Source organism: Monopterus albus, unplaced genomic scaffold, assembly GCF_001952655.1.
Source record: "Monopterus albus unplaced genomic scaffold, M_albus_1.0 scaffold6.1, whole genome shotgun sequence".
In the NCBI taxonomy this organism is placed as follows: domain Eukaryota; kingdom Metazoa; phylum Chordata; class Actinopteri; order Synbranchiformes; family Synbranchidae; genus Monopterus; species Monopterus albus.
The window spans coordinates 3,960,465-3,972,959 of NW_018127886.1; the positions used below are offsets into that span (position 1 = coordinate 3,960,465).

Below are 12,495 nucleotides of genomic sequence, written 5' to 3' on the forward strand. Positions count from 1 at the left end.
GACAATATTAAAAGCATAAGTATACGGTTTTCTTTGAGAATTTTCTCTGTTTAATGTAAAGTAATGGGACACTGCAGAGGTCGTTCTCTCAGGACCGTCAGTACTGGATACCATGTCCGGATACCAAGTGAGTGCTGTTTATGCTGATGCCATCTAAAACAGCCAGCAAACAGCTTTCATTGAGGACAACAGAGGGCAAACAGCACAGTGACACTTAGGATATGTCCAACAGGAATTCATCCACTGTGTCTGTTCAGAGGTTTGGCTGTCATTTGAGTAACTGGAGCCAGTAGAAATGCTCGAGAAAGGGGCTTCTGCTCTCTCCTCTCTGCTGGCGCTCTTCCCACTTAATTCATTAAGCTAATGAGTCCCCCAGGGCTGTACTATACCACATGAGGTGACCATTCACCAGTCAAGTCAATGGATGTCATCGTTGTATAATACAGGCCATTCATTCGACTGAGTCAGTGGTTCTAGGAGCCACTACTCAAGTATATTGTCTGAAAAAAGGTAAAGGGCAATAGGTCAGAGCTGTGAAAGGGCATTTGCAATTGATTAGAAATGACAAAACAGTTTTTCCACAACATCAAAAAGAAACAAAAAACAAGAAAGAGGTTTATGGCTGGCTTCCATACTTATAGTCTTAGTGCACCTTGCACTTTAACATCTGATGTCTTTTCTTCTTCTCCTTCTTCTTTGAATGATGCTGCTTTCAACAACAAAATTAGCTTTACCAGCAAATGTTGCTACCACTACACATATTCTATTTAAATGTACTATATCACAAAAGCTAAGAAAATGTAATGCTTGAAACAGCGGTATCTCCTGAGACGCTACCAACTGGTACTTGGCACTTGGTGCATTCTCCTAATAAGAATTCCTGCAGTTCAGCTCCATCATTTGGGACAAATTTCATGTTACAAGTTTTCATTCTACTGAATAGTGTAGAAAAATTGCAAATCTAGTAAAAATTCAATGAAACACTGCCAGATGGCAATTTCACTGTCATCCCACTCTATGTATTTAAATGAATGAAAGACACTTTATGCAACTTCACCATCCTGGCTGAGACTCTTATTTTGGTAGTTTTAAACTCAAAACTAAGCTTTTCAGGTGTAGGTTTACTGACAACATTCTAATAGAACATACTGGATTAAAACATACATAAAAGGGTGAAGTCAGATGTTTTTCTGTTGTTGCGCCTAATGTTTTCACTGTCCCTCGACCTATATTTGACAAAATATACACCACAAATTGACAATTAAATCTCAAGAACAAATGGTCACCTAAATATAATATTTTATGATACTGTACTTTTCTCTGTGATTTCCCACCAGCATTTTCTATATACATATATGTTAGTGTTGTTTTTGCAGCGAGGCACCCCAAAAGCCAATGAGAACCTGTTCTAAGAGAAAACAGTGTGAGGGCTGTTGTATTAGCAAACAGAGATAAGGCAGCATGTGACAAATTGTAAACAAAGAAAACATACAAAGATTTTCTGCAGGAAATTTATCAGTAATCAGTCTGAGATGATTTGCCTTCAGTGTGGGAACTGATGATTCCTTGCACAAGGGTGAACACTAAACTCTTTTCCAGCTGTTTGTGATTTTGGCATTGTGTCACCGTTTTGTAATAAAAGCTCTTCTGTGATCCAGCCTGTGGGTGCATAAGTAATATAGACTTTTATTATGATGATAACATAACTGAAGCCTTTAATGACAACTGTAGATCTTTTAAATTAAGCCAATTGAGTTGAAGGATCTGTATAATAAAAGTATCACATATCAACATTCACTGAGGGCAGTATTTCGTATCTCCAGTAGATTACATACAAAAGCTACTGAACCTGTAAGCACACTCAGCTACATGAAAATGATAGCAAGCTGTAAACCCCCGCTACGCTCTCTGCCCCTGTGTCCAAAGGGCAGCAGAATCCAGCGGTGCAGTAATAACAGAGTGTGCTGTTATTATTGCTGAAAGTGACAACAAGTCCAAACGCAGCCATGGCAGACAAAGAGGAATGGGCAAAGCCTGTGGAGAGGAAAGGGGTGAGTTACAGCCTGGGTGTGATTATCACCACCATTGCATTTGAAGTCTTGTTGCATCTGTTCTATGACAGCCTGCAGTGTAGTGTCATCATGATGGATGATGTTTGTGTTAAAGAAAGACGTTTCATAGAGTGCCCTAATGCCATCCCGCAGAGATTAACTGCAGTCCTGGCGCTGGCAACGCTCATATCAGCATTTGGTTCTTCCTTCCAGTATGGATATAATGTGGCTGTAGTCAACTCTCCGTCACCGGTAACTCAAGCAAAGATTCAAAATCTTTATTGTAACACACAGTGACAGTAAGACAGATATTACTGATGATGAATATATGTCAGTACTGTGTCCTTTTCTCTTCAGTTCATGCAGCATTTCTACAACACCACCTACCTAGAGCGTTACGGCACGCCGATGGACGACAACCTCTTGACTCTGCTCTGGTCACTTTCTGTGTCCATGTACCCACTCGGAGGCTTCTTTGGCTCTCTGATGGTGGCTCCTCTGGTCAACAAACTAGGGAGGTAATACCCCATCTAATACCCAGTCTAAGAGTACATACTGTATGTTAAAATATAATGGCATTCTTGTCGTCTAATATGACTTTAAATGCATTGATCCCGTGGCAGAAAGGGCACCCTCCTCTTCAACAACATCTTCTCCATCGCCCCTGCTGTGATGATGGGAGTCAGTGAGATTGCCAAGTCTTATGAGATCATCATTGTGTCTAGATTTATAGTGGGCATCTGTGCAGGTCGGACACTACTGTCAACTGTTCAAGTCTCCTAAATGGATCAGGGACAAGGAGAGACTGTTTGATTTCATTCATGCATCTTTTCCTGGCTGCAGGTCTCTCATCCAATGTGGTGCCCATGTACTTGGGTGAAATCTCTCCCAAAAACCTGAGGGGAGCCCTTGGCATTGTACCACAACTCTTCATTACAGTTGGCATCCTCAGTGCTCAAGTTCTAGGCATCAGACACATTCTGGGCAACAGCACAGGTACTGGCTGCCATAGTAGCAAAGGTTACACACCTTTTATTGGTTATATGTTGAAGCACATCATTGAATATGGATTTAGGGGACTTAAAAGAGCTTTTGAGTGTGGTCCATTGGTTAAAATACTGTATCTGTCCTTCTTGTATCCAGGCTGGACTCTCATGCTGGGTTTGACTGGTATTCCTGCCCTGATAGAGCTCCTGCTGCTGCCCTTCTTCCCAGAGAGCCCCAGATACATGCTTATTCAGAGGGGAGATGAGAAGAGAGCAAAGAAAGGTGGGAAAATAGAACAGTTAAGAGATAGATGGAGACACTGGTCAATCAAAACTAGCAATAGAAACTGTGCATTATGGTACACTGTATCACCCTTAGCGCTACAGCGTCTACGTGGCTGGGATGACGTGGATGCAGAGATGTCAGAGATGCACCTGGAGAATCAGTCAGAGAGGGCTGAGGGCCACCTGTCTGTGCTCACCCTGCTGTCCCAGCGTTCTCTTCGCTGGCAACTGGTCTCCATCATCATCATGAATATGGGCCAGCAGTTGTCAGGGGTCAATGCGGTGAGGCATGCAGTTGCCCTTGGCCTTGTATCTAATTCATTAATGCAGATGTAACACTAAATTTGTGTGTTATGTAAATAACAACTTCTTGTTGGTCTATCAGCACATCAAATATTTGCTGAATCATTTACTGTTGCATCCTCCTCATGTTTTACTTCTGCTTCTTTAACCATAATGCATTTCTCTCCATCCTCAGATCTACTACTATGCAGATAGTATATATGCCACTGCAGGAGTAGAGCAGAATCAAATCCAGTATGTCACTGTGGGAACAGGAGCGGTGAATGTCTTCATGACCATAGCTGCTGTAGGTAACCTGTTCTATGGGCGCATACTCAGAGAGGGGTGGTACATTTGAAAAACACATAAAAGCTAATTTAAGCCCCTAGTTCTATGCAATAATAAAACATACATTATTAAGAATAAAGCAGTTTAGTCTGTGTAAAAATGAGACACACACAGTTCTTTCTTTAGCAAACTTGGGCTGTGCTCCTTATTTAATCCTGGATGGGGTCTTCACTGCTGCACAGTGAAACGTTTGAGGGGAGGAGCTGAAGTCAAAAGTCTGTTGTTTAATCAGCAGGAGACAATAGTTCCTAAAAGGGGATTTGTTATAGGTGTTCATCGTGGAGGCCTTGGGACGACGGCTGCTCCTCCTCTGTGGCTTTGGGATCTGCTGTGGAGCCTGTGTGCTGCTCACTGTCGCTCTCAGCTTCCAGGTATCATGTGAAAGCTTGAGTGCCACTCACACCCTCAGTGTGTTCCTCTGCTGCGCTCTAGTGGTTCAGCTTATAAAAAATGTTGCATGTCACATTGTATTTGTAAGACAGATTTATTTTGAGTTGACTTGTTCTGTGTGTTTATTTTTATAATAGAATATTGATGACGGCTGTGAAGAATATGGGAAAATAGAGTGCAGTCTCTAAACTAGGGCGAGTACAGTGCTCTGGACATGGGCACATTGTATTTTGAACAAAACTAAAACTTTGATGCTAAAGCTTAGATCAGGAGCTTACATTATTGCAGGAACTGTGGCTCTTTATACAGAAGATCCCACATTTTTAAGATGTACAGCACAAATGAAAGCAAACATACAGCCATTACATTTAACACATGGTTGAAAGTCTGCAGCCCACACAGATCAGCAGCTGCCTTGCACGTCCCTGCTCAGTCAGGCTGACCCGATGCCCTCTTCCCTTTTTGCTTGTTCCTAAGGATTTTCCCCTCAGTCTGTCTACAAAGAGACCACCAAGAGTGGGGAGGCTGTTGAATTTGTCTAAACAATGATCTGTAACTTGTCCTCACAAGTACAGTCTTCACTCCTTTTACATAAGGTTTTCTTTGAATGGTCAACACATTCATGATCTTCATGCACAGTGAGCTGCAGAGTGACACAAGTGTCAGCCACCTACTGCACTGACTCCTATGTAGTATTAGGCAGGTGGTAATAATGTTATGGCTGATCAGACATTTTAGAAAACTAATGACATTTTGGCCACTTTCTGTTTGTGGGTTAAGACCTGATTTGAGGGTTACTGGTAGAATTAGGTTAGGTGTTAGTGCTAGGTGTTTAGTTAATGGTTAACATTAGGATAAGGAACTAGAGAATGCATTATGTCAGTGAGTGTCCTCAAAAAGATAGCTGTACAAGGTGTGTGTGTGGGTGTGTGTGGGTGTAAGGCTGTATGATACTAGTATTATTCATTCCCTATGAATGTGAACCAGCTCAAACACCCTTAAAGGCTCTGCTCATCCGCCAGCCAAAAGTTCTTTTCCTTGCCTCTACTAATATATTGATAGTTTTTGTTTTGCTTTGCTCAAGAATAATCAGCCTGTGAGATTTCTACCACCGCCTTGATGCACTGGAGGTGAACACAATGAGGTCTACTACAGGACGGAAGGAATAAGCAGGCTCTGATATGTTAAGATTAGTGACTGTTTTTTCGGATCCTTTTAAAAATAAGAACTCATGGTCACTGTTTAATTCAGCTCTGGTGGAGTGGAGTACAAAACCAAAATGCATGAACATGTGTCACTGTGATTTTTTACATATTACTCAACATGCTAAACTTGGTCTGGAGAAAAAATGATGACATCTCTTTCAGCTGGTTTTATGAGAACTCTTGAGACAAAGAAACAGTTCATGTCAAAGAGACAGTGCTGCCTTCCTGCACTCCTGTAATCTCACCTATAGCCAACATTATCAGACAGGTATCACTGTCAACAGCAGTAAACAGTAGGGAACAGACATGTTAATCATGCACTCAGTGAAGTCTACATGTTGTATGTTTTCTCCTGTTTGAAAGCATAAATAAACAGATGAATGCAATGACAATAACTGCTGATTTATGTTGACAGGAGAGTGTGACATGGATGCCTTATGTCAGTGTTGCCTGTGTCATCATCTACGTCATAGGACATGCAATAGGACCCAGTGAGTCTGACCCCACCGGTGGTTATACACACACACAGTGATTAGAGCAGGGTGCTCCATTAGCTGAAGTGTTGTTTGGATGTGAGCAGACATGTAATGATATATGTTGTCAGTAGTCTGAGACATGAGCAGCCGCACTCTGACCCTGAAGTGTGATGAAGTGTTTCACATGTTATGGTTGTGGTTGTGACCGTATCTGTGTTCTGCAGGTCCCATTCCTTATGTGGTGACCACAGAGATGTTCAGGCAGTCGGCCAGGCCTGCTGCCTTCATGGTCGCCGGATCCATCCACTGGCTGTCTAACTTCACTGTTGGCCTCATCTTCCCATTTCTAGAGGTCTGTTATACAGTTCAAAAGAACTCTTACATTGGGGAGAGCAAACATTTAGTATTTCAAAATGCAATTTGTTGGAAATGTTTGTAAACAACGAGGCAGTTCACTGAATTATTCCACATTCTTGCTATAATATGACTTTATTTGTTGTCAGTAGACAACATATATTATGTTTTTCATTTAGATTAGCAGGCAAACTTTGTTTTATTTAGCCAAACGAAATAAAGTTTGAAATTCCTGAACACTCAAGGGAAACATTTTGGTTATAGACCTTCATCATTCATTTAGTCTTACATTGTGATGAAACAGCATCTCTGTATCAGGGCCACAGGCTGAGGCAACACCTGGCACAAAACGGCATCAATAATAAACAACAAACATCCTTAAAATAAGACAAATGTACTTAAACTTTGCATATTTCCCATAAATGCACATAAATAAATGTACTGATATCAGATAAGAAGCAGAGACTATAAAGAGTCACTGCTTCCAGCCAAGTACTAAGGTCCTCCCTGTAGAACAACAAACTGTGGTTGTATTTGTACAGAACAAACAAACAAGAACCTCATGGAGATTCTGTTACCTTGAGACAGTGCCAGGCTACCATACACATTCATCTGCTGAAGATTTCTCTTTGCCCACCTTAAGTTTTAGTTTAACACATGTATATAACCACTCAGTTGTGGTCCAATATGCAGCTGATGTGGAAACCTGCACCCTCCGTCCCCTTCGTACACTGAGAATAAACTTCACAGTGAAGGAGGAGACACGTCTAGTAGCTAAACACCAAAGATGAAGAATATTTTATTTATATCAATTGACTGTGGACCTTTCACTAAGAAATTTTAATTAAGTAACTGAACTTTTTTGTGAAACAACCATATCAGACACAAATTATTATTCCATGCTGAGAGTTTTTCAATATGTCTGCAATCATTTCTGTTCTCACATTTGCTTTCTTCTAGCAGAACTGTCATCAGTCCTTGTTCATTGGGAGTTTTGTCATTGTGTCTTTTTTATTGGACTAAGATAATCTCAAAGATAGACATGACCATTTGGCATGTTCACTTCTTTCCTTCATGTAAAGCCAAAAGGCAAACAACTCCCTTGTGTTTGAGTAACAGAAAGGAGAAGAGCATTCCAAGAAATGTAACATGAAACTCTGGACCTAACCCGATCGCTGGCTGCTGTTTATGTTTGGCCAGCAGATTTACAACATATCATCTTGAGGCCAGTGACCCTATTTCCTCTCCTCTTTCTCTCTCCAGAGAGGCCTGGGCTCCTACAGCTTTATCATTTTTTCCTTCATCTGTCTTGTTACGCTGGTCTACATCTGGCTGGTGGTCCCAGAGACCAAGAACAAGACGTTCCTGGAGATCTGCCAGATGTTCGCCAAGAGGAACAAAGTAGAGATCAAACTGGGTGATGGGGATCTGCCACTAAAAGAGCCCAAAGAAAGCCTGGAGAATGCAGAGAAGGTCACAGCCTTCTGAAAAAAAGTGAGAGCACTGAGGAAGTTTCTATTCTGGGGGCACTGTAATGGACTGGATATGATTGAATGAAGCTTTATTTGAAAAAGAAACTCTTTGCACAATATCTTCTGTTTTTCATTTCAATGGAGGCTAAAAACACTGTGATTTATTGCTTGCATTAGCTGTACAGAGGTGTGAATGGTGTGCTTGAGTCATTAAACAAGCTAACAAGTCACTTGTAAGCCTTTATTGATGATGCAAAGAAATGAACAGAATACATGGCTGAAGCTATGAAATATAGTTTTCATTCAGTAATGATTTAAAGGTGCCTGAAAGACTTTTCAGCCCTCGTTGCATATGTCGTAATCCTGCTAAATGTTTACCTTCAGCAGTGATATTTTGCTTCCTTGCAGCATTTTAAAGTTCATACAAACAAACAGCTGAGCCTTTTCAGGAGCATCTGTACCCGCTGTCCAGCTGCACCCCTCCATACAGGCTAAGTCCAGTGGTTCCCCAGCTGAACACATTTCCAATTTTGGTGCTGTTCCTCTGACATGACATCTGGTTCCGGATATCTGCTGTGGTCAGCACATAGTCCCACACATTGACATCAGTCATCTTACCCACAAAGGCGTTTGAGTTTGAGATGCCTAGTAATACATCCTGGTCTTTGCCCAGGATGAACACACCACCAGGGCTGATTGTGTAACCTTCATTCAGCTTCCGCTGCTCCCCCACCATGCCGTTGATCCACAGGTCTGCGCTACCGGTGTGGGATGACCAGGAGACGCAGTAGTTGGCCCAGTCCTGAGACTTGAAGCTGTACGGCAGGTTGATGAACTTGTTGCCAATCCAGAGGCCCACTTCTCTTGTACTGATGGAGATCACCAGCTCATTGTCATTACCATTACTAGAGTAGGAAATGACAGTGTGGACATTGTCAGTCTGAGTCAGGACGTGCATACAGGCGGTGAAGGAGTCCAAACTCATGGGATGACTGAGGCTAGCCAAAGCATAACTACCAGCATTTTTCTCCTGGAAGTTGAGCACCAGAGGAAACAGACCAAGAGGTTCTGAGGAAGACAGAAAAGCAAGGATCAGACTCGCAAGCAAGAAATATCTTATGATGGCAATATACCTTTAATCATCCATAAGCATAAATCACAGAATAAATATAAAATTCACCATGTCTTGTAGGCTTTGGGCCGCGCATTCCACCTGAAGGGAACAAGCAGGAAAAAGACAAATACTGCAGAATAAATATGAGAACTCTCACATCACATTTATCTTTAGCAGTTTTAATGACGAACAACTCAGTCACCTGAATTCATCTGCTTTCCAAGTGTAGTTATCAAACCCTCGATCCTCAAGAGCCTGGATTCAATTTCATCTTGCCGACAAAATGCTGAACAAAAGGTGAATGAAAACAACAAGGGTTAGACTCAGTCGTGCCACATGTAAATCTGAGGAATAAAAGATGTTTTACTGTTGTGTAATCACACTGTCACAACACTCTGCATACTTCCTTTCCCAAGTCGTGGCAGGAAAGAGGACTCCACCACACGGCTGTTGAGAGGCTGAGCGATGCGGTAGTCATTCCTGAGGGTCTTGTTGTCAGTGTCCATCAGCGTACTCTCCAGTTTTCTGATCTGAACCAAAGACAGAAGCAGAGAAATGGATGATGCAGGTTGCATTAAAATGGCGACAGCCTGGCCTTCCTGTCTGTCCGTACCTGGTTTTGTGACAGAGTGATGGGTGTATCAAACACAGTCCAGAGGATGCTTTCATAGCAGGGTGGAGTGGTAAGGGAGCCCTCGTATCTGAAAAAATGGTTGAGGTTCTCGGGGAGCATGGAGCGCACATCGATGAACGATATATTCATGGACTGATCTGTAGGGATCACACGAGACTCCCGTTATTTGAGTCCAGCTCAGTTAAAGATCAGTTAAAGGTGCCCTATGTAGTTTGGTCTCTGGTAGCACTATGAATCAGTTTTACAGGTGGTTCCTTATTCTGTTGGTTTCACACACAAAAGCTTATGTATTCACACAGCTGGATGATTCCAGTGGTTTCACATAGGCCTATCTACATACATGTAAACATAGATGTAAACAGGTTTTTAAAAAGAGCTTTGTTCGTGATTTATGAGAAAGTAAATGCCTTAAACATGTTTCACTGATATCCTAGGGAGTTTTGGTGAGCAACACTGAATGTAAACATAATGTTTGTTTGTTTACAAGAAACTCCACAGGGCACCTTTGCTTCCTATGTGCTCCAGCAGTAACTCACCTGCATACTTGATTTTGTCCAGGTTGGAGATGAAATCACTGTAGTAAGTGTTCTCGAAATGCCCGTCCTGGAAATACACCAAAGCTGTGTCACACTTACAGGTTAACGGTTTGACCAAAACAGAAGAAGCTGAATCCTGAACTCAGCTTTTAGTTTTGAAAGATGACTGGTTTGTTATGACTTGTCTTTTTTAAATAGGTTAGTCCATTGCAACATGGCAGCAACAAAGTCAGACAGAACGAGAAACATGAGGTGGTCAGACAGGTTCTAAATACAAAATGAGTTTAGCACTGTGCCTTTCTATGCTGCACAGGGCAGATGCCAGCAGTGGGGCCACTGCAGCTGTGACCTCATAGCTGGGAGCCAAAGCATTCCTCTGGAAACAAGCACTCATTCAGTATGTCAATGTGCAACTGAACACTAAATGGAGCCTTTAACTCAACAGGATGACTGAAACAAAGTCTCACACACTTCAAAGAGTCATTGTGTCTTTGTGTAATTTGGCAGTTGATCATTTTTTACTACAAAGTCTTTTTCTAAACATCCCACAGCAGAGCTGATGGTTATCTGAACTAGTCAGCACTCAGAGAGAGCAAACCTCCACCGTGGCAGCTCACCTAAATGCAATATTTCTGATAGTTTGACCTTCACAATACGATTCCCTGGCCATGAAAACATACCTCTAGCATTTTGAAACACACTGATATCATGATTAGTTTGAAAATTACTCAAGAGAAACGATTCTTCAGTAATGGCAGTTTCCTTCAGGATCTGGCTCAGTAACTTTTGAAGATTCATCACATCTGTTGATACCCTCCTCAGTCATCAGAGTTTCAGATAGAATTTCATGTTAGTTGTTAGTCTGTAGTATTATTTGTTGTGTCACAGTAACCAGTTTTCAGTATGAACATTCTGAATCAGCATGTCTGGAATATTATTTGGATACCGGACCATACTTTGGTTTGTGGTAGATCTTATTTTTTTGACGGATTGTAGGCATTATGTATGGAGTTAGAAGCAAAAATATAGACACTGGCCCCATCTCACAATAGTAAAGAATCCTTTTATAAATTCCTGGATCCACTCAGTGATCCAGATCAGCGTCAAATGGATTGCTCCATGGGCCATATCCTACCTGTCCAAAGAATATCATCAAAATCCCTTTTTATGCTGTGAACAAAAAACAAAGCAATAAATGCTGGTAAAAACATGACCTCCACCTTGGAGGAGATAATTTGTGCTGGTATTTTGTGATGCTGAACAACCTGGTGGTCAGACAAAGCAGACCACAGAGGAAGGGAAACCAAAGTATTTGTGGCTTACATACATCATAGAAAAATGCGAGTACTGCCAACCCGTCTGGCTTATCGCTGGCTTCTTTAAAGTTCTCGTACTTGTCAGAATTGTAATGGACAACATGGAGCTGAAAGACAAGGTAGAAATGCAGAAGAGGTTAGATGCCAAAATATGACCAACGACCTCCTGTTCAAATGGAAAACTCTTTACGAAGAAGAAACTATTCCTATCCTTATTAACAAATACAGGCACCATGTATTTTTCATGATCTGTTATAATTCACCTACACTGTCAATGGCTTATGTAGCATAGAGTAACTGGTTTCTACTCTGTCTGGCTCAGTCAAAGCAAACAGCCACTTTAAAAACTTTTGTAGCCAACCTCTGCCATGTAGCGGATGCCGTCTATGGTGTGTTCTGCTCCACTTTCCTCCACCTCCCAACCACCCCAGTGCAGGTGCATCTGGACAGCTGTGTATGTGTCTGGGAGGCCTTTGGTGATCTTCATAGTGGGAGGCAAGTTGATTTGAACTGACAGAAACATAAAAATAATGATATGTTTAAGTGTTTTGTCAAAGACGTTAGTATTTCAGATTTGTAAGTATTTATATATTTCAAGCTGCTTGAAAGATGGAGATACACACGCACACACGTGAAAAAAAGTGTTTGCCCCTTTACTGATTTCTTATCTTTTTGCATGTTTGGAGGTGCTGATTCTCATCCCAGCCGCTTCACACTCGGCTGCAAACCGCCCCAGTGCACGCTGGAGGTCCTGGTTTGATGGGGCCAACAGGACAACGTCGTCTGCAAAAAGCAGAGACGAGATCCTGTGGTCCCCAAACCGGACTCCCTCCGGCCCCTGGCTGCGCCTAGAAATTCTGTCCATAAAAATAATGAACAGAACCGGTGACAAAGGGCAGCCCTGCCGGAGTCCAACATGCACTGGAAACAAGTCTGACTTACTGCCGGCGATGCGAACCAAGCTCCTGCTCCGATCGTACAGGGACCGAACGGCCCTTAGCAAAGGGCCCTGGACCCCGTACTCCCGGAGCACCCCCCACAGGGCG

General features: G+C 42.1%; 2 protein-coding genes across 3 annotated transcripts in view; one reads left to right on the forward strand and one right to left on the reverse strand.

Annotated features, from left to right (window-relative positions):
• Positions 1-1,932: 1,932 nt before the first annotated feature.
• Positions 1,933-8,031, forward strand: slc2a5 (solute carrier family 2 member 5). The gene is made up of 12 exons (XM_020619979.1): positions 1,933-2,051; positions 2,205-2,303; positions 2,409-2,569; positions 2,675-2,799; positions 2,895-3,047; positions 3,195-3,320; positions 3,417-3,604; positions 3,801-3,911; positions 4,222-4,323; positions 5,963-6,038; positions 6,248-6,375; positions 7,641-8,031. Exons 1-12 carry the CDS (start codon positions 2,007-2,009, stop codon positions 7,863-7,865), a joined length of 1,539 nt encoding a protein of 512 aa, XP_020475635.1. The 5' UTR covers positions 1,933-2,006; the 3' UTR covers positions 7,866-8,031.
• A 53-nt stretch (positions 8,032-8,084) lies between these two features.
• Positions 8,085-12,495, reverse strand: part of ca6 (carbonic anhydrase VI) — an 11,826-nt gene continuing 7,415 nt past the window's right edge. For both annotated transcript variants that reach the window (XM_020618054.1, XM_020618048.1), the window contains exons 3-10: positions 11,811-11,959; positions 11,461-11,556; positions 10,134-10,200; positions 9,577-9,734; positions 9,367-9,493; positions 9,166-9,249; positions 9,030-9,062; positions 8,085-8,917 (exon numbers count right to left, since the gene is read on the reverse strand). In XM_020618054.1, the coding sequence (XP_020473710.1) occupies positions 8,295-8,917; positions 9,030-9,062; positions 9,166-9,249; positions 9,367-9,493; positions 9,577-9,734; positions 10,134-10,200; positions 11,461-11,556; positions 11,811-11,959 (1,337 nt within the window). In that variant the 3' untranslated portion in view covers positions 8,085-8,294. The remainder of the gene's footprint in view (positions 8,918-9,029; positions 9,063-9,165; positions 9,250-9,366; positions 9,494-9,576; positions 9,735-10,133; positions 10,201-11,460; positions 11,557-11,810; positions 11,960-12,495) is intronic.

Coding starts and splice junctions, on each gene's coding strand:
- slc2a5 (XM_020619979.1), top strand. CDS start 2,007: ATGGCAGACAAAGAGGAATGGGCAAAGCCTGTGGAGAGGAAAGGG. Junction 2,052..2,204: donor AGCCTGTGGAGAGGAAAGGG/GTGAGTTACAGC, acceptor GCCATCCCGCAG/AGATTAACTGCAGTCCTGGC. Junction 6,039..6,247: donor AGGACATGCAATAGGACCCA/GTGAGTCTGACC, acceptor TGTGTTCTGCAG/GTCCCATTCCTTATGTGGTG.